We start from the raw sequence: 18,800 nt of genomic DNA, 5'->3' as shown, positions 1-18,800 counted from the left end.
ATGCTGTTATTAGTGAGGTCGAGTTCCCCTGGTTTCATATTCTGTTATTAGTGAGGTCGAGTTCTCCTGGTTTCATATGCTGTTATTAGTGAGGTTGAGTTCCCCTGGTTTCATATGTTGTTATTAGTGAGGTCGAGTTCTCCTGGTTTCATATGCTGTTATTAGTGAGGTCGAGTTCCCCTGGTTTCATATGCTGTTATTAGTGAGGTCGAGTTCCCCTGGTTTCATATGCTGTTATTAGTGAGGTCGAGTTCCCCTGGTTTCATATTCTGTTATTAGTGAGGTCGAGTTCCCCTGGTTTATTTTTTCAATATCTGTTAAATCGTGAAATTTCATGAATTTCTGCAGAATGGGTGGATGGCTGTTTTTTGTTATCCTGTTAAGTAGTTTTTATTTCATGCAAATCTATACAGTTATAGTGCACAGAAAATGTAGGTTGTGTTGTACAAATAGCTATTTATATATATATATATATATATATATATATATATATAAATTCACCCTCAAGGTGGTGGAGATGTTACATTTCTGCAGGCAGGGGGCGCTTACAGTTCATTCCAACGTGGGATTCGGGAGTCCTATAAATTAAATTAATTAATATTGTAGTCCTTGTAATAAACGGTGTATTATGCAAAGCTTTATATTTATACACATTAACACACAGTTTAATACCGATTGAATAAGTAAATACAATCATTTGAGGGTTAAAATGCAGGAGCCCACTCTGAAATCTAATATCATGGATTGTATTATAAGGAGCTATTATTACAGCAACCTTTAATAGTTGATGTAGACCCAGCTACCTCATGCAAACGTATGCAAATAATTACGAGTAAAATATTAAACCGTCAACAGGGGGACAGTCTCTAAATGCAGTTATAGTTTTACATCTTTGTGATGTCATTCTCTGTTGGAGCATTTCGCGGCAGCAGGCGACACAGGTTGGGGGAATAACGAGAGAGAGGGGGGCAGTGGACAGTTTTTACCAGGCGTAAAAGACAGGGAAACGAAGCCGATAGACTAGCTACAACTTATAGGAAGAAAGCAGCTGTCCGTCAACCTCTCCAAAACGCAGTCATGTTATCTTTATCCATTAGGATATGTTTTTATTCTGAATAGGCTATTATTCTCCAATCACACCGTTCTCTTCTCCCAAAACATCCCAGGATAGGATAGAGTGGATGTTATTGTAATAATAGCCATGAATTCGGCGGAACAGACGGTAACGTGGCTGATAACGTTGGGGGTCTTGGAGTCACCGAAAAAGATCATTTCTGACCCTGAAGGATTCCTGCAGTCTTCTCTCAAAGATGGGGTTGTCCTGTGCAAGCTGGTGGAGCGATTGCGCCCTGGTTCTGTTGAGAAAGTAAGGTCATACTTTATTGCCTGGATGTCCCACCTCTGCCTTAGACAACTATTATGTGGAACTTGAAGAATTAAACATTGTATTAGTATGTCTTTGTTGTTGTAGATCTCAAACTGATCCTAGTTTAGATCATTAACAGAGGGGTTATTGTACGGAGTAGAGTGGAATTTCCGGACAGATGTCCGTGTGTCTCACTTCAGCACTAATTTGCATTGACAATGAGATAGATACCTATTCCCAATATAACCTATTCTTAAGTGAGTAGTAAACGTAATTGTATTCACATTGGCTACACATGGCATTAAAGTCACATGATTTTTTTTCTAGATTGAAAACAGAAGCTTTAAAAAAAAAAATAACATGTTTGATTTTCGGATTAAGTATGCACATTTTTATTTTTGTTTCACCCAAAAATATTGCTATAATAAACGGGTGTTTTTGGTTCGGATCAACTGCTATAATGGGGTACACTACAAATAGATTAACATGAGTGGGCCGCCATTGACTGCAATTTCAATTTCACTCAGAGGAAGACCCCTCCCCCCTCACCCTCTCTTTTAAAGGAACAGTGTGTTTAAACATATTTATCCATCAGAGTAGACCACTCGCATAGGCTTACATTGTAACATTGGGAAACGCATTCGCCTCGTGATGGGACTCTCCCAATTATTCAGTGAAACTCTCTCATTTAAGGGTTATGGAAACACCATTGTATTAGGGATACTTTTTATTTTTTAAATTTAATTAGGCAAGTCAGTTAAACAAATTCTTATGTACAATGACTGCCAACCCCGGCCAAACCGTAACTCGGACGACGCTGGGCCAATTGTGCGCCGCTTTATGGGACTCCTAATCACGGCCGGATGTGATACAGCCAGCGTCTGGAGTGACGCCTCGAGCATTGAGATGCAGTGCTTTAGACCGCTGCGCCACTCGGGAGACCCTATGGGCTTGACTTTTTTGTATTTTTGTTGTAAAGCAATTCAAAATATACAATATAGAAAAACAGAGTATATAACGGAGTATACAAACATTACATACAACATTCAGGGAGATACAGACAATACATTATATAAAGACAGTGGTGTGAAATGTACCCAATTTTCATACTTGAGTAAAAGTAAAGTTACGCTAATAGAAAATTACTCAAAAGTGAAAGTCACCCAGTAAAATACAACTTGAGTAAAAGTCAAAAAGTCTTTGGTTGTAAATATACTTAATTATCAAAAGTAAATGTAATTGCTAAAATATACATAAGTATCAAAAGTAAAATGATAAATGATTTAAAATTCCTTACATTAAGCAAACGAAAGCACGATTTCTATATATATATATATATATATATATATATATATATATATATATATATATATATATATATATTTTACAGATAGCCAGGGGCACACTCCAACACTCATACATAATTTACAAACGAAGCATTTGTGTTCCGATGCAGTAGGGATGACCAGGGATTTTCTCTTGATGAGTGTGTGAATTGAACCAGTTTCCTGTCCTGCTAAGCATTCCAAATGTAACGAGTACTTTTGGGTGTTAGGGAACATGTATGGAGTGAAAAGTACATTATTTTCTTTAGGAATATAGTGGTAAAAGTTGTCCAAAATATAAATAGTAAAATACAGATACCTCCCAAAATTACTAAGTAGTACATAAAAGTATTTTTACTTAAGTACTTTACACCACTGTATAAAGACTCATTAATTACAAACAAACGTTTTGATAGCTTTTTTTTTGTCATGGGAAGAAGAAATCGTGTTTATTTGCTGCCTTGACATTTTCACTGAGGGGGGAAACCGTAATTTCTGTCACACACCGACAGAGCAAGAATGTACCTGCCCTTGTGCACTTGCAATTTATGCACAATTGGGAAAAGTTAACAGCATAACTACAACAACAACAGGTCGGGGACTTCTAAATAACAGCCAATTGACGATAGGCCTAATAAGGAGAGCAATGGTTAGGTTATTCAAGGTTATGAAGCATGTGATTGCCACTACTGATATAGTCGCGGAGGGTTCTGTTTGCACAGGTAGGCACCAAAAGGTGTAGCCGCAGGGTTCTGGTTTTCACCTTTGAATATACATACCACGTCATTTCCTCTCCTACTAATCCAATTTCCCGATGGGAGATTGAGGGGTCTTTTAGAAACACCGATTGGAGATTTTAGTTTCACACTGAAATCGTGGATCTGTACCGTCTTTTGCAAAACCGAGAACGAAACAGGTTACCTACGGAAGGCCGTATGCGTGCACGTACGACTCGGGGATTTACTTCAAAAAACGTTTAACTCCCTTTCACACAGATCTTCCAAGAACCAAGGAATGATAGTGAGTTCCAGAGCAATATAAAGGAGTTTCTGAAAGCCTGCGGGTCCTTCCGAGTGGAGGTGAGTAATTTAACCTGCCTGCTGCTCTGTAACTTTGTTGTAAATATCGACAATACAACGCGCTCTAAACATGACTGAAAACACTGTATCAACATTTAATTTGATCAACACGTGATCCTGCCCCATGGGGCGTTAGCACAGCCCAGTTGTACAAGCCTACAAGCAGAAATGCTACAGTTGCAGCCTGTCGCCCTTAGGATACTAAGTTTGGGTTTTCATTTGTATTTCTAACGTAGTGTAACAACATTCCAAACGAATACTACCCTACTCAATGTGTGGGGTTAGGGTAGAATGATTTGGTCACCATGATTTGGCCGTTTAACTGAGAAGTTCACCATTTTACAACTTGATGTTAGATGGTTCCTCATCCTGAAAATATTCTATGGGCAGAGAGAAACTGCCATCCGTGCTTCAGTTCTTTACACAGCCATTACAAACTTCAGCTGACATTAGCCACCGTTAGCTAAAACGCAATGGAAGCGATGGGGGCAAACCAACTCCATATTTGGTGTAATGTTACTTAAAGGCGATTTGGCCATAACAATCTAATAAAAATATGCTCACAAATTAGCTGAAGTTTGTAATGGCCGTGTAAAGAACTGAACCATGAATTCTAGTTTCTCCTGGCCTATAGACTATTTTCAGGGTGAGGAACCATCTAACATCAAGTTGTAAATTAGTGATCTTGTCCTTTAATTCAACAACAAAAAGTTATTCTGCATATTGAACTGTCCTGGTCAATATGCAGAACAAGGTAATTTAACTGGGCATATCTACTGTCATGAGTAGCCAAGAGCCATAGTTCAGTCAGTCAATACCATGAACCCTATTTCAACATTACAAAACACTTTCAAATTCTACTGTGTGAAACCTGAGTTGTTGGAGTTCTGTTTTAAAGCACAAATGGCATCTCTTGGAATACTGTGCAGCTATCACACAATTTTCTATTTGTCATGGAAACAAGATTTGCCTCAAACTTCTGAGATATTGTGTGACTTGGCAGGTGCCATGTAAACAAAGGTGTGATCTGAACAGCCTCCTGATTTTAAAATCCGTCTGGGAACGTAGACAGTCCACTTCTCCTGAAAAATCTACATTTGTACACCTTGTAGTAAAGTACTTGCCTTACCGTGGCCTAGTTCTTGTGAATGCCTTGTCTCATCTCGACCCTGTTACTGACTGCTTCAAAACCAGGCCTTATGGAAAGACTGTGACCGCTCTGTTCCAGTGTTCACACGATACCACTGAGAATGAAGCAGTGTATTGGCATGCATCCAAGTGCTATGCTAGTGTGGATATTGGCCTGTGACTCATACCTGCCAGGAGTGAGAGCTGCTGGACAGTTATATCTCATGGCTGCTCACTGCAGTGTTGAGGCTGGGCTGCAGCAATAGTAACTAGCATGGCCTTTAGCACCCAACTCAGGTCTGTCTGTCTTTGTCTGGTCCTGTCCGTCTGTCTGGTCCTGTCCTGTTGTCAGTCATGCCGAACTGAATCAATACAGTTTATGCAAGAGGTGGTGCTGGGGGGGGGGGGGGGTTCATGAGAATGTCAACCCAACCAATGGATTTTCCAACGAGGTCGATTAGGTCGCAAGGCTAAATTCCAAAATGACCGGACATGGACATACACTGTAGTGTGAAGGAGCAATAAGCTGTCATGATGGCCATGGTAGATTATTGTCCCAAAACAACCCCTACCTTATAGACATTCATTCCTAATGAGACCACATTGAGTCCATCCACCATGTGGCTTAATACATCCATGTAGTTCTCTGTCAGATCAAGAAGAGGTCATACAGAAGTGTGTGTGTGTATAGGATTAGGGAGTAAAGGGGTGGTTAGGAAGGGGTTAGGGGCGTGTGTGTGTTGGTTAGAGAACATGATGAGGCAGAGATTAGAGAGATGGCTCAGACTGCTGCTAATCCCCCAGACTGGCTCTGGATGGTTAAAGGGTAGGAGTGAGGGTGTGTGTGTGTCCAGACTAAGGGGGCAGGGGTGGGTAGAGGGTGGGACTGTGTGGGTGCTTAGCCATAAGTGTGCCACAGTGCGTGCTGGACCAGACTGGGTGAAAACTGCCCTCAGAGCAGAAGCAGCATGTAGGGCTGAGGAAACCAATGACACTGCTGAATTACCACTTGGCTATGAAAATGACCTAATACTCTGACAGGGAAGTAGACCTCGTAGAGCTACTACACTTACTGCCATGCCAAATGGTGCTGAACACAATAGAATAGCAGTAAGTAAGTAAACTGGGGTGTTGGCCTGGTTGTGCAACAGTTAGCACATCTCCTGCTGTGGCCCAGTCACCTGGTACACTTAGTCACCTTAGGAAGCCTGATGAAATCCTGTATTTGTACTACAGAATTAGGTAGTAATCTGATAAATACAGTCACACCATATCCTGCCTGGCCAGGGCACTCATAGCATTTCATGTTGGCTGTGTATCTAACAGTCATTTAATGAACTCTGACAACATATAGTTGAAAGAGACACCCATGCCCAATGAGACCCCTGTCCTAAAGGTCAAAGTTCAAATATGAAATGCCCAACATTGCAGGTAGCAATTATTTTGAGAATAATACAGCATGAAGTGTCCTGAGTGTATTAGTGGTTGATTCCCAGTTAGACAGAGGGTGGATCTCAACATGACACTCACATTCCTGATCTGTCTGGACTGAGAACAAAGAGAGGGAGGGCAGGATGTCCTTAGCTCTGTGGCTTCCTTCCTGTGGTTGTCTGTGGTACCATGCACTGTCTAAATCCCAGCGTCTGTACAACATCTCGGTAATGCTTGGGTAGATTATGGCTGAGTTCTGCTGCCTGTGTCAATCAGTAGTTGTTTTAACTCTGCGATATTCTCCAGGCCTCAAACCTAGGCCTCCTTACTGTGAGAAATCTCTTTACCGACATTACACAAATCACTGTACTATGGGAATGTCTGGAAGTTCCGGTGTCAGGTTATCATCACCAGAACCAGAGGAAATATGACAAGACCTTTATGCCGTTGCAATGTTATGAAACAGTTGTTTGATTTCAGTCAGTTATATAGATATTTTATTTTAAGCAAGTAGTGAAAAGCTAAAGCATATCTCTCCTCTCCCTCCTCTTCTCAGCCGTTTGAGGTCAATGACCTTCTCCAGGGACTGAACTTCACCAAGGTGCTCAACTCTCTGGTGGCACTGGCCAAAGCCACCGAGGGTAAGTGGACTAAGACAGAAGTGTGTCTGGGGTGATTCATGAAAGGTTTCCTGATAGAGCCTAACCTCTAGGCTCTATCAGAGTGGGCATTGTGTGTGTCCGTTTAGAATGATGGGTGCCCGTTGCAGCATGTTGTGTTCTTCACTCACGTTAATGTGTGTTGAACCTAAAGTAGCAGGCGTAAAATAAACTCCTGAAACTAGACCCCCCCCCCCCCCCACATTCTGTCAGGGGGAGGGGGGGGGTTCTCGTCTGCTCTCTTCAACCAATCCAGTAAATGTGGGGGAGGAGTTAAGATGGAGTGACGCCTTGTTAACATCCGAAAGCGGAAGTCGCGTCACAGGCTCTCTTCCATTTCCCCTGATAACCAGATCATCCGATTATTGACGGCCCCGCCAACGCTAATGTGTGTCCTCATCCCTCTCTCTCTCCTCCACAGACATAGGAGTGGGCAGTGACTCTGTGTGTGTCCTCATCCCTCTCTCTCTCCTCCACAGACATAGGAGTGGGCAGTGACTCTGTGTGTGCGCATCACTCATCCTCGTTACGGATCAAGTCGTTTGACTCTCTGAACACTCAGTCTCCCCGCGGACGCTCCTCCAAGCTCCTCCACAACCAGTACCGCAGCCTGGTGAGTCACACAACCACATAGAAACCAACAGAACTAGGACGGAACCATTTGAGGTGGTACTCACCTGCAGCTTGGGGTTGTTTTCGGTCTCCATTTGTTTTTGCTCCATCCTTACTTTCTCAATCTCTTCTTTTTTCTCTCCCTCTTAATTTCTCCCCTTCTCTCCTGCTCCTCTGTTCCCTTCCTCCATCGCTCACTCTTTCCTCCCCACTAGGACATGTCGGAGAGCGGTGGGCAGCGGGTACTGGTGAGGGCCAAGTTCACCTTCCAGCAGACCAATGAAGATGAGCTGTCCTTCAACAAGGGTGACATGATCAGTGTGTCGCGCCAGGAAGACGGCGGCTGGTGGGAGGGCTCGTTCAACGGCAATAAGGGCTGGTTCCCTAGCAACTATGTCAAGGAGGTCAAAGGCAGCGGTGGGTGTCAGTGATTGGGCGGCTTGGATTGAATATTAAGTAGGGATCATAGTTTGTATTGGCGAGTTTAAACATTAGGCTTATGCATCTCTATAACAACTTTCTAATCATCTATAGCAGCTCTATTACAACTGTATAACTCTCAGAGAAATTTACATTTACATTTAAGTCATTTGGCAGACGCTCTTATCCAGAGCGACTTACAAATCGGTGCAGAGCATACTTGCGTTACGCAGGGAAAACAGTCCAATATATCGGGACTTAAGTAACGACATCGTGGGTTTGTTACAAAACATCAAATCTCCTGTGTTGATGATATCTGATAGTGGTCCCCCCTATAGCTGACTGTACCTCTGAATCACGCAGCTAAACCAGGCTGTTGATAGCTGGTGTGATTTACACACCGTATTTAATGTGGGTCTCTAGGGAATATCCTCTGCTGTTTTTAATGGCTATACATCAAATACCCATTTCATGCAGTCAGCCTTTCCCCCCATGCTGCTAGAGCTGTAATAACATGATTTATTTATTTTACCAGGTAAGCTGACTGAGAACACATTTGTATTCACAGCAATATAGGGTGGTATGCTGCTGGCCAAAGAGAATGATCATGAAGAGAATGATTTAAAACGGCAATATGTAACTTTTTGGGTGTCCAAACCAAATTCGCATAGAAATGTTATTTATAGATCAGTCATTCACACTGAAGTCGTAGATATGTTCTATGTGCACTATTTCTATGCTTCTTGTTCTTAAGTTTAGTTTTTGCGTCTTCTACTTTTTGTACACTAGCTTCAAAGAGCTGAAAATACAATATTGATTCACTACACTATACGTGCGTTTTGTCGCATAAACTGAAATTGGGAGAACTACTAGAATTTGAGAAACCAGGAAATAGCGGAGCAATTTCTGCATAGTGCGTCTTTTTAAAAGAGGAATTACAGAGTGAAGGAACGTGTTGCCAATACTAAGCTCACCAAGACATGGCTCTACTCCAGCTTATTCAATGGACTGCAATGTGCAAATCATTACAGATAGAGCTCTACTCTGCATTACATTTCTAAGTTTGTTCTATACACTATATTTCTATCTGCAACACTAAGTGTTCTATCAGATCATATACAGAAATGTATAGTAGATGTATAAACTCTTTGTGCACAGTGATTGCACTATTAATGTAGCTATTGTGCATTATAACGGAGAGGAAGGAAACTGCATGGTTAAACAAAGACAGGACATTCCTTATCTTAGCCTGTGGGTGGGACTTCCCCAAACACACCAAACAGCTCCCAGTGCTTCCCTCTGTTGGCCTACTACCTACCTACACGTGATGAGCTATGTATCAAACTAATTGGCATTTCTCTATAAGCTCACAGTGGTAACCCACTCCCTTTCTGTATCCAATCAGTCACACATGAACATGCCCTCTGTCTCTGGCCGCAGAGAGCGAGCCACAATTTTGGTTCCTTTGCTGTGTGTCATGTTCTCTCTCCATTCTGTATGCTATCTCTGCCCCAAGGGTTAGCTACTAAAACACAGCAACATGAATGTGTCCCCATTTCTCTGTGGTGCATAGAAAGCCTCTGTTCTGGTCGTTAGCTAAATGAGGCCAGCATCTATCCCTGCCGGATAACATTGCTTTAAACGCTATTATCAAATGAACAACTTCATGTTTCTTTCCTACTTCTACTCTACACTTTCTTCTCCTCTCTCTCTTCTCCTCTCTCTCTCTACCACACAGACAAACCAGTGTCTCCTAAGTCTGGCACCCTCAAAAACCCTGTGAAAGGCTTTGACACACCAGCTGTCAGCAAGACCTACTATAACCTGGTGAGAATCTACATGACCTACTGCACTGAGATCTGAAATACCACGAGGGTTTTAGAATTGAGGCTTTTGCCTGCCGTGTGTTCGTGTGCAATGTAGGTTGTTTCTTCCGTCTGACTGGCTGCTGTGCCAGCTGTGCCTTAAGGCCCTGTGACTGGCTGCTCCGTTTCTATCTAGTGGTAGCACACTGTCACTATGGTGTCTGGGTCAGTGATAGTTCACAGGGACTGTGTGTCCTGCTGCCGTGACGTTGATGGGAGTATCTGTTGTCCCAGTGGACAAGAATACGTTAAGATCCACATGGAGCAATCTGATAGAAATCAATACATGATGATATGGGGAAAGAAGTGAATAGTTCAGTACTAGTCTTTATGAAGACTTGAAGGTAACCTCATCACAATGTTAAGTTATCCTGTGTTACAAGATCCAAATGAGTTTGAGAGTTGAAATATGAGCCCCACAACATCGGGAGTTAAACGCTACCTGGTTGTCCGCCAGTAGTGGATGTTAGATGGGTTAAAGCCAACCTAAACCCTCCACCTTCATCCATCCATCTCTGCATCCTTCATAAAGCCTGCTCTGAACCTAGCCATTAATGACATGGACTGAAGAGGTCAGTATTTGATGAGAAAAGGATAGCAGTTTATTTCTGTCCTCTGGTTTCTCTGTCTAATGGGTTCCTCACATGAAACATAAAGACAAAAGAAAAGAAAATGATTCAAAAAATGAAGTAAAGAGGACAGGCTTCAGGAAGCAGAATGGACGGTCTCCCTGGCCCCATTCTGTCAATGAGGGGGAGGTTAGGAGGAGAGAGGGTGGGTCTCCTCAGTGGGGGTGTCTGAGTTCAGTGTCTGTCTGTCCGCCTGCCTGCTTGTCTATCCGTCAACATCCTCTCCTAACCCCCCTGTTCCCTCTCTCCATCCAGGTGCTCCAGAACATTCTAGAGACCGAGACCGAGTATTCCAAGGAGCTCCAAAGCCTACTGACCTCATATCTGCACTCACTGCAACCCACAGACAAGTGAGTGTGTTTGTGTTCACATGGCTGTGTGTCTGTGTGTGAGGGTCTGATTTGAGCATACTATGAACCTTACTGTACCCCAACCATATCGCTTCAGCTTTCCCCACACCGTCTCCCTCTGTCTCCAGGTTGAGCAGTGCAGATGTCAGTCACATCCTGGGGAATCTGGAGGACATCTCTACCTTCCAGCTGATGTTGGTTCAGTCCTACGAAGAATGTACCAGGTGAGTCCCCGAACACACACACACACACACACACACACACACACACACACACACCCATATGATCAGTCCAGCATTGACCAAATGTATCATCAATACATGGATGTACCAAATGGGTGCCCGCAATCTTCATGCAAACTTAAAATATGAATCAACTCTGAAATAGACCACGTCCTGTCTGCCAATAGGATCTAAAGCCACACCTTAAAACCCGCCGTGTGGGAGGGAGCATTATTCGTCATATATAATAGTACATCAACATGCTGTTTATACAGGTCACACTGACACCTACTGGTAGACTCTGGTAGTGCTGTGGTGATGAGCACGCGTGTGTGTGTGCGTGTGTGTGTGTAGGATTCCAGAGAGCCAGCAGAGAGTAGGGGGCTTCTTTCTCAACCTGCTCCCCGAGATGAAGGCTCTCTACATGGCCTACTGCTCCAACCACCCCTCGGCTGTCAACGTCCTCACAGAACACAGGTAAGTGTGTGTGTGTGTGTAACCAAATCCATCGTGTGATTTTATGTCACCGGGTTGACTGTCAAAATGATAGCGGACTATTTTCAGTTACAATACCTGCAAGTATTTTGAGTGTTTCAGTGAGGAGCTGGTGGGTTTAGTATGTCGCTGTGTGTTTCAGTGAGGAACTGGGGGAGTTTAGTATGTCGCTGTGTGTTTCAGTGAGGAACTGGGGGAGTTTAGTATGTCGCTCTGTGTTTCAGTGAGGAGCTGGTGGGTTTAGTATGTCGCTGTGTGTTTCAGTGAGGGACTGTGTGTTTCAGTGAGGGACTGTGTGTTTCAGTGAGGGACTGTGTGTTTCAGTGAGGGACTGTGTGTTTCAGTGAGGGACTGTGTGTTTCAGTGAGGAACTGGGGGAGTTTAGTATGTCGCTCTGTGTTTCAGTGAGGAGCTGGGGGAGTTTAGTATGTCGCTCTGTGTTTCAGTGAGGAACTGTGTTTGTGAGGGACTGTGTGTTTCAGTGAGGAACTGTGTTTCAGTGAGGAACTGGGGGAGTTTAGTATGTCGCTCTGTGTTTCAGTGAGGAGCTGGTGGGTTTAGTATGTCGCTGTGTGTTTCAGTGAGGGACTGTGTGTTTCAGTGAGGAACTGTGTGTTTAAGTGAGGAACTGGGGGAGTTTAGTATGTCGCTGTGTTTCAGTGAGGGACTGTGTGTTTCAGTGAGGGACTGTGTGTTTCAGTGAGGGACTGTGTGTTTCAGTGAGGGACTGTGTGTTTCAGTGAGGGACTGTGTGTTTCAGTGAGGGACTGTGTGTTTCAGTGAGGGACTGTGTGTTTCAGTGAGGAGCTGGGGGAGTTTAGTATGTCGCTGTGTGTTTCAGTGAGGAGCTGGGGGAGTTTAGTATGTCGCTGTGTGTTACAGTGAGGAGCTGGGGGAGTTTATGGAGGGGAAGGGAGCCAGTAGTCCAGGTATCCTGACCCTCACCACTGGTCTCAGTAAACCCTTCATGAGGCTGGACAAATACCCTACACTGCTGAAGGAACTGGAGAGACACATGGAGGTGAGAGGGAGACCATCTGGTTATTTAGTATTTATTTTTTTAGGGTCTAGAACAGTTTTAATATTAGACAGATTGTTGCTTCCGTCAATGGAATTGTCTGCATCATTTCCAATCTCCCATATATATTGATTTGTAAATATACAGTACAAGTTAAAAGTTTGCAAACACTCATTCCAGGGTTTTTATTTTTTACTGTTTTCTACAATGTAGAATAATAGTGAGGACATCAAAACTATTAAATAACCCATATGGAATCATGTAGTAACCAAAAAAGTGTTAAACAAATTAAAATATAGTTGAGATTCTTCAAAGTAGCCACCCTTTGCCATAATGACCGCTTTGCACATTGTTGGCATTCTCTCAACCAGCTTCATGAAAGTCTGAGTCACCTGGAATGCTTTTCCCACAGACTTGAAAAAGTTGCCACATATGCTGAGCGTTTGTTGGCTGCTTTTCCTTCACTCAACGGACCAACTCATCCCAAACAGTCCCAATTGTGTTGAGGTCAGGTGATTGTGGAGGCCAGGTAATCTGATGCAGCACTACATCACTCTCCTTCTTGGTCAAATAGCCCTTACACAGCGTGGAGGTGTTTCGGGTTATTGTTGAAACACAATTGAGTCCCACTAAGCGAAAGACCAGATGGGATGGCGTATCGCTGCAGAATCCTGTGGTAGCCATGTTGGTTAAGTGTGCCTTGAATTCTAAATAAATCACAGACAGTGTCACCAGCAATGCACCATCACACCACCACCTCCATGCTTCACGGTGGGAACCACACATACAAAGATCATCCGCTCAACCTACTCTGCATCTCACAAAGACACGGCGGTTGCAACCAGAATTTAGACTCATCAGACCAAAGCACAGATTTCTACCGGTCTAATGTCCATTGCTCGTGTTTCTTGTCCCAAGCAAGTCTCCTTTTTATTGGTGTCCTTTTGAAGTGGTTTCTTTGCAGCAATTTGACCATGAAGTCCTGATTTAACGCAGTGTCCTCGTAACTGTTGATGTGTCTGTAACTTGAACTCTGAAGCATTTATTTGGGCTGCAATTTCTGAGCCTGGTAACTAATGAACTTATCCTCTGCAGCAGACGTAACTCAGGGTCTTCCATTCCTGTGGCGGTCCTCATGAGAGCCAGTTTCATCATAGCGCTTGATGATTTTTGTGACTGCACTTGAAGAAACTTTCAAGGTTCTTGAAATGTTCCGGGTTGACTGACCTTCATGTCTGCAAGTAATGATGGACTGTTGTTTCTCTTTTCTTATTTAAGCTGTTCTTGCCATAATATGGACTTAGCCCTATTTGGTAAAAGACCATCTTCTGTATACCACCCCTACCTTGTCACAACACAACTGATTGGCTCAAACGCAGTAAGAAGGAAAGAAATTCCACAAATTAACCTTTAACAAGGCACACCTGTTAATTGAAATGCATTCCAGGTGACTACCTCATGAAGCTGGTTGAGATAATACCAAGAGCGCAAAGCTGTCATCAAGGCACTAGGTGGCTACTTTGAAGAATCTCAAATTTAAATATATTTTATATTTGAGATTCTTCACACTTTTTTGTTTTGTTACTACAACATGTGTTATTTCATACTTTTGAGGTCTTCACTATTATTCTACATTGTCGCAAATAGTAAAAATAAAGAATCCCTGGAATAAGTTGGTGTCCAAACTTTTGACTGGTAATATGTGTGTGTGTGTGTGTGTGTACGCGTATACACGTGTGTGTGTGTGTGTGCGCGTATACACGTGTGTGTGTGTGCGCGTATACACGTGTGTGTGTGTGCGCGTATACACGTGTGTGTGTGTGTGCGCGTATACACGTGTGTGTGTGCGCGTATACACGTGTGTGTGTGTACGCGTATACACGTGTGTGTGTGTACATTTACATTACATTTACATTTAAGTCATTTAGCAGACGCTCTTATCCAGAGCGACTTACAAATTGGTGAATTCACCTTCTGACATCCAGTGGAACAGCCACTTTACAATAGTGCATCTAAATCATTAAGGGGGGGTGGTGAGAAGGATTACTTATCCTATCCTAGGTATTCCTTGAAGAGGTGGGGTTTCAGGTGTCTCCGGAAGGTGGTGATTGACTCCGCTGTCCTGGCGTCGTGAGGGAGTTTGTTCCACCATTGGGGGGCCAGAGCAGCGAACAGTTTTGACTGGGCTGAGCGGGAACTGTACTTCCTCAATGGTAGGGAGGCGAGCAGGCCAGAGGTGGATGAACGCAGTGCCCTTGCTTGGGTGTAGGGCCTGATCAGAGCCTGGAGGTACTGCGGTGCCGTTCCCCTCACAGCTCCGTAGGCAAGCACCATGGTCTTGTGTACGCGTATACACGTGTGTGTGTGTGTGTGTGTGTACGCGTATACACGTGTGTGTGTGTACGCGTATACACGTGTGTGTGTGTGTACGCGTATACACGTGTATGTGTGTATGTATGTGTGTACGCGTATACACATGTATATATTATATTTATATACACACACACACACACACACACACACACACACACACACACACACACACACACACACACACACACATATATATATATATATATATATATATATATATATATATATATATATCTCTATATATATCTCTATATATATCTATATATATCTCTATATCTCTATATATATCTATATATCTCTATATATCTCTATATATATCTATATATCTATCTCTATATATATATATATATCTATATATATATCTATCTATCTATCTATCTATCTCACACACTGCTCAAAACAATTAAGGGAACACTAAAATAACACATCCTAGATCTGAATGAATTAAATATTCTTATTAAATATTTTTTTCTTTACATATTTGAATGTGCTGACAACAAAATCACACAAATTATCAATGGAAATCAAATTTATCAACTCATGGAGATCTGGATTTGGAGTCTGACTCAAAATTAAAGTGGAAAACCACACTACAGGCTGCTCCAACTTTGATGTAATGTCCTTAAAACAAGTCAGAGGCTCAGTAGTGTGCCTGTGGCCTCCACGTGCCTGTATGACCTCCCTACAAGGCCTGGGCATGCTCCTGATGAGGTGGCGGATGGTCTCCTGGGGGATCTCCTCCCAGACCTGGACTAAAAGCATCCGCCAACTCCTGGACAGTCTGTGGTGCAACGTGGCGTTGGTGGATGGAGCGAGACATGATGTCCCAGATGTGCGAAATTGGATTCAAGTCTGGGGAACGGGCGGGCCAGTCCATAGCATCAATGCCTTCCTCTTGCAGGAACTGCTGACACACTCTTGCATTGTCTTGCATTAGGAGGAACCCAGGGCCAACCGCACCAGTATATGGTCTCACAAGGGGTCTGAGGATCTCATCTTGGTTCCTAATGGCAGTCAGGCTACCTCTGGCGAGCACATGGAGGGCTGTGCGGCCCCCCAAAGAAATGCCACCCCACACCATCACTGACCCACCGCCAAACCAGTCATGCTGGAGGATGTTGCAGGCAGCAGAATGTTCTCCACGATGTCTCCAGACTCTGTCACGTGCTCAATGTGTACCTGCTTTCATCTGTGAAGAGCACAGGGCGCCAGTGGCGAATTTGCCAATCTTGGTCTTCTCTGGCAAATGAAAAACGTCCTGCACGGTGTTGGGCTGTAAGCACAACCCCCACCTGTGAACGTCGGGCCCTCATACAACCCTCATGGAGTCTATTTCTGACCGTTTGAGAAGACACATGCACATTTGTGGCCTGCTGGAGGACATTCTACAGGGCTCTGGCAGTGGTCCTCCTGCTCCTCCTTGAACAAAGGCGGAGGTAGCGGTCCTGCTGCTGGGTTGTTGCCCTCTTACGGCCTCCTCCACGTCTCCTGATGTACTGGCCTGTCTCCTGGTAGCGCCTCCATGCTCTGGACACTACGAGGACAGACACAGCAAACCTTCTTTCCACAGCTCGCATTGATGTGCCATCCTGGATGAGCTGCACTACCTGAGCCACTTGTGTGGGTTGTAGACTCCGTCTCATGCTTCCACTAGAGTGAAAGCACCGCCAGCATTCAAAAGTGACCAAAACATCAGCCAGGAAGCATAGGAACTGAGAAGTGGTCTGTGGTCCCCACCTGCAGAACCACTCCTTTATTGGGGGTGTCTTGCTAATTGCCTATAATTTCCACCTGTTGTCTATTCCATTTGCACAACAGCATGTGAAATTTATTGTCAATCAGTGTTGCTTCCTATGTGGACAGATTGATTTCACAGAAGTGTGATTGACTTGGAGTGATATTGTGTTGTTTAAGTGTTCCCTTTATTTTTTTGAGCAGTGTATATATTTTTACATATTTCCTTTATTATTTTCCACTAACCCTACCACCCCTCCCCCAATTGGAGTAAACTAATGAACAACAACACTTAGGCGGCTACTTCCAACTATATATATATATAATACTACAAACATTTCACGAACAGTATATTTTACGTTAGTAATCTTTTTGTTTGTTTTTAGTCCCATCGGTTTTTGTCTATGTAGTATAGATAAAGGTCATTTGCCTGTGAATGGTTGCTTTTTGTTGTGTAGGTGTAGACTATATTGACTGTTAGACCTGTGATCTTCTGATGAATCAAACACCCCCATCTTCTTCGTCAGGAGCATCATGCTGATCGACCAGACATCCAGAAGTGTTTGACCTCCTTCAAAGGCCTCTCTGTAAGTCGGACATTTACCGTCCCTGTCTCCGTTTAATGTTGAAGGGTTACATTTGCATGTCTCTTGTTGATGATGTACACTACCATTCAAAAGTTTGGGGTCACTTATTTTGTCCATTTTAAAATGACATCAAATTGATCAGAAATGCAGTGTAGACGTTGTTAATGTTGTAAATGACTAATGTAGCTGAAAACATTATTGTTTTTAGTCGATACATACATTTTGCCCATCTTAATCTTTTGTTTTTATTAGCTTGTCTGAGATATGGCTTTTTCTTTGGAACTCTGCCTAGAAGACCAACATCCCGGAGTCGCCTCTTCACTGTTGATGCTGAGACTAGTGTTTTGCGGGTACTATTTAATGAAGCTGCCAGAATAGACTGACAAGTTTCAGAAGAATATTATTTGTTTCTGGCCATTTTGAGCCTGTAATCGAACCCACAAATGCTGATGTTCCAGATACTCAACTAGTCTAAAGAAGGACAGTTTTATTGCTTCTTTAATCAAAACAGTTCTCAGCTGTGCTAACATAATTGCAAAAGGGTTTTCTAATGATCAATTAGCCCTTTTAAAATGATAAACTTGGATTAGCTAACACAATGTGCCTTTGGAACACAGGAGTGATGGTTGCTGATAATGGGCCTCTGTACGTCTAAAATCAGTTGTTTCCAGCTACAATAGTCATTTACAACATTAACAATGTTTACACTATTTATGATCAATTTTGTTATTTTTGTGGACAAAAAAATTTGCTTTTCTTTCATAAACAAGGACATTTCTAAGTGACCCCAAAATTTTGAGCACTAGTGTATATGGAATCCAGTATTATTCAGGGTTAAATTGACGTGTTAAATAGTCTCTGTCTTGTTGTGTGCACTGGTGCTAATCCTGGGCTTTGGGAAAGCTTTAGCCTGCCTCTGGACTCCACGGTTTGGCTCTGCTGTTCTGTGGCTTGGTGCCCTGACTTGGGCTTCTATGCAGCCTGGATTTTTCATGTGTGTGTGCGCGCACATGCATACATTTGTCTGTTTCTCTGTCTCGCTGTCTCTCACAATGACTGGGATTCAATACTTTAAAACAGCTTCCCTTTTTATTTGTGTGTGTTTGTGTCTCCATGGCTTCAGGCTCAGTGTCAGGAGGTGAGGAAACGTAAGGAGCTGGAGCTGCAGATTCTAACTGAGACGATCAGACGCTGGGAGGGAGATGACATCAGAACCCTGGGCCCTGTCCTGTACATGTCACACACACTCTGCCACACACATGGATCCGAGGTAAGACGCGCATCTATAATCTACACCCAGGAACGTCTTAACAGTGTGTGTTTGTCTTCTTTAGGAGAAGAGTGAACGCTACCTCCTGCTGTTCCCAAATGTTCTCCTACTGCTGTCTGCCAGCTCCAGAATGAGTGGATTCATCTACCAGGTCAGGATCTCTCTCTCGCTCTGTCCTTTGTTAGTATTTAGGGCCCTATAGAATCCGCTTTGTGGAGAACATGACGGAATCCTGGAA

At 43.3% G+C, this 18,800-nt stretch overlaps 1 protein-coding gene and 1 long non-coding RNA gene across 3 annotated transcripts in view; one reads left to right on the top strand and one right to left on the bottom strand.

The window, feature by feature from the left end:
* Positions 1 to 967: 967 nt before the first annotated feature.
* LOC135543370 (uncharacterized) lies at positions 968 to 3,693 on the bottom strand. Its single transcript, XR_010456209.1, has 2 exons — positions 3,471 to 3,693; positions 968 to 1,355 (listed from the first exon to the last, which is right to left on the bottom strand). It is a non-coding gene; the product is annotated as an uncharacterized LOC135543370 (long non-coding RNA).
* LOC135543369 (rho guanine nucleotide exchange factor 7-like) overlaps positions 1,202 to 18,800 on the top strand; it is a 29,021-nt gene continuing 11,422 nt past the window's right edge. For both annotated transcript variants that reach the window (XM_064970575.1, XM_064970574.1), the window contains exons 1-13: positions 1,202 to 1,366; positions 3,687 to 3,770; positions 6,886 to 6,970; positions 7,468 to 7,601; positions 7,816 to 8,017; positions 9,759 to 9,847; positions 10,770 to 10,864; positions 10,993 to 11,088; positions 11,440 to 11,562; positions 12,463 to 12,601; positions 17,233 to 17,292; positions 18,416 to 18,562; positions 18,627 to 18,713. In XM_064970575.1, the coding sequence (XP_064826647.1) occupies positions 1,202 to 1,366; positions 3,687 to 3,770; positions 6,886 to 6,970; positions 7,468 to 7,601; positions 7,816 to 8,017; positions 9,759 to 9,847; positions 10,770 to 10,864; positions 10,993 to 11,088; positions 11,440 to 11,562; positions 12,463 to 12,601; positions 17,233 to 17,292; positions 18,416 to 18,562; positions 18,627 to 18,713 (1,506 nt within the window). The remainder of the gene's footprint in view (positions 1,367 to 3,686; positions 3,771 to 6,885; positions 6,971 to 7,467; positions 7,602 to 7,815; positions 8,018 to 9,758; positions 9,848 to 10,769; positions 10,865 to 10,992; positions 11,089 to 11,439; positions 11,563 to 12,462; positions 12,602 to 17,232; positions 17,293 to 18,415; positions 18,563 to 18,626; positions 18,714 to 18,800) is intronic.

Source organism: Oncorhynchus masou, chromosome 7, assembly GCF_036934945.1.
Source record: "Oncorhynchus masou masou isolate Uvic2021 chromosome 7, UVic_Omas_1.1, whole genome shotgun sequence".
NCBI lineage: Eukaryota > Metazoa > Chordata > Actinopteri > Salmoniformes > Salmonidae > Oncorhynchus > Oncorhynchus masou.
Note: the sequence above shows the minus strand (reverse complement) of the source record. Positions and strands in the feature narration are given on the sequence as shown.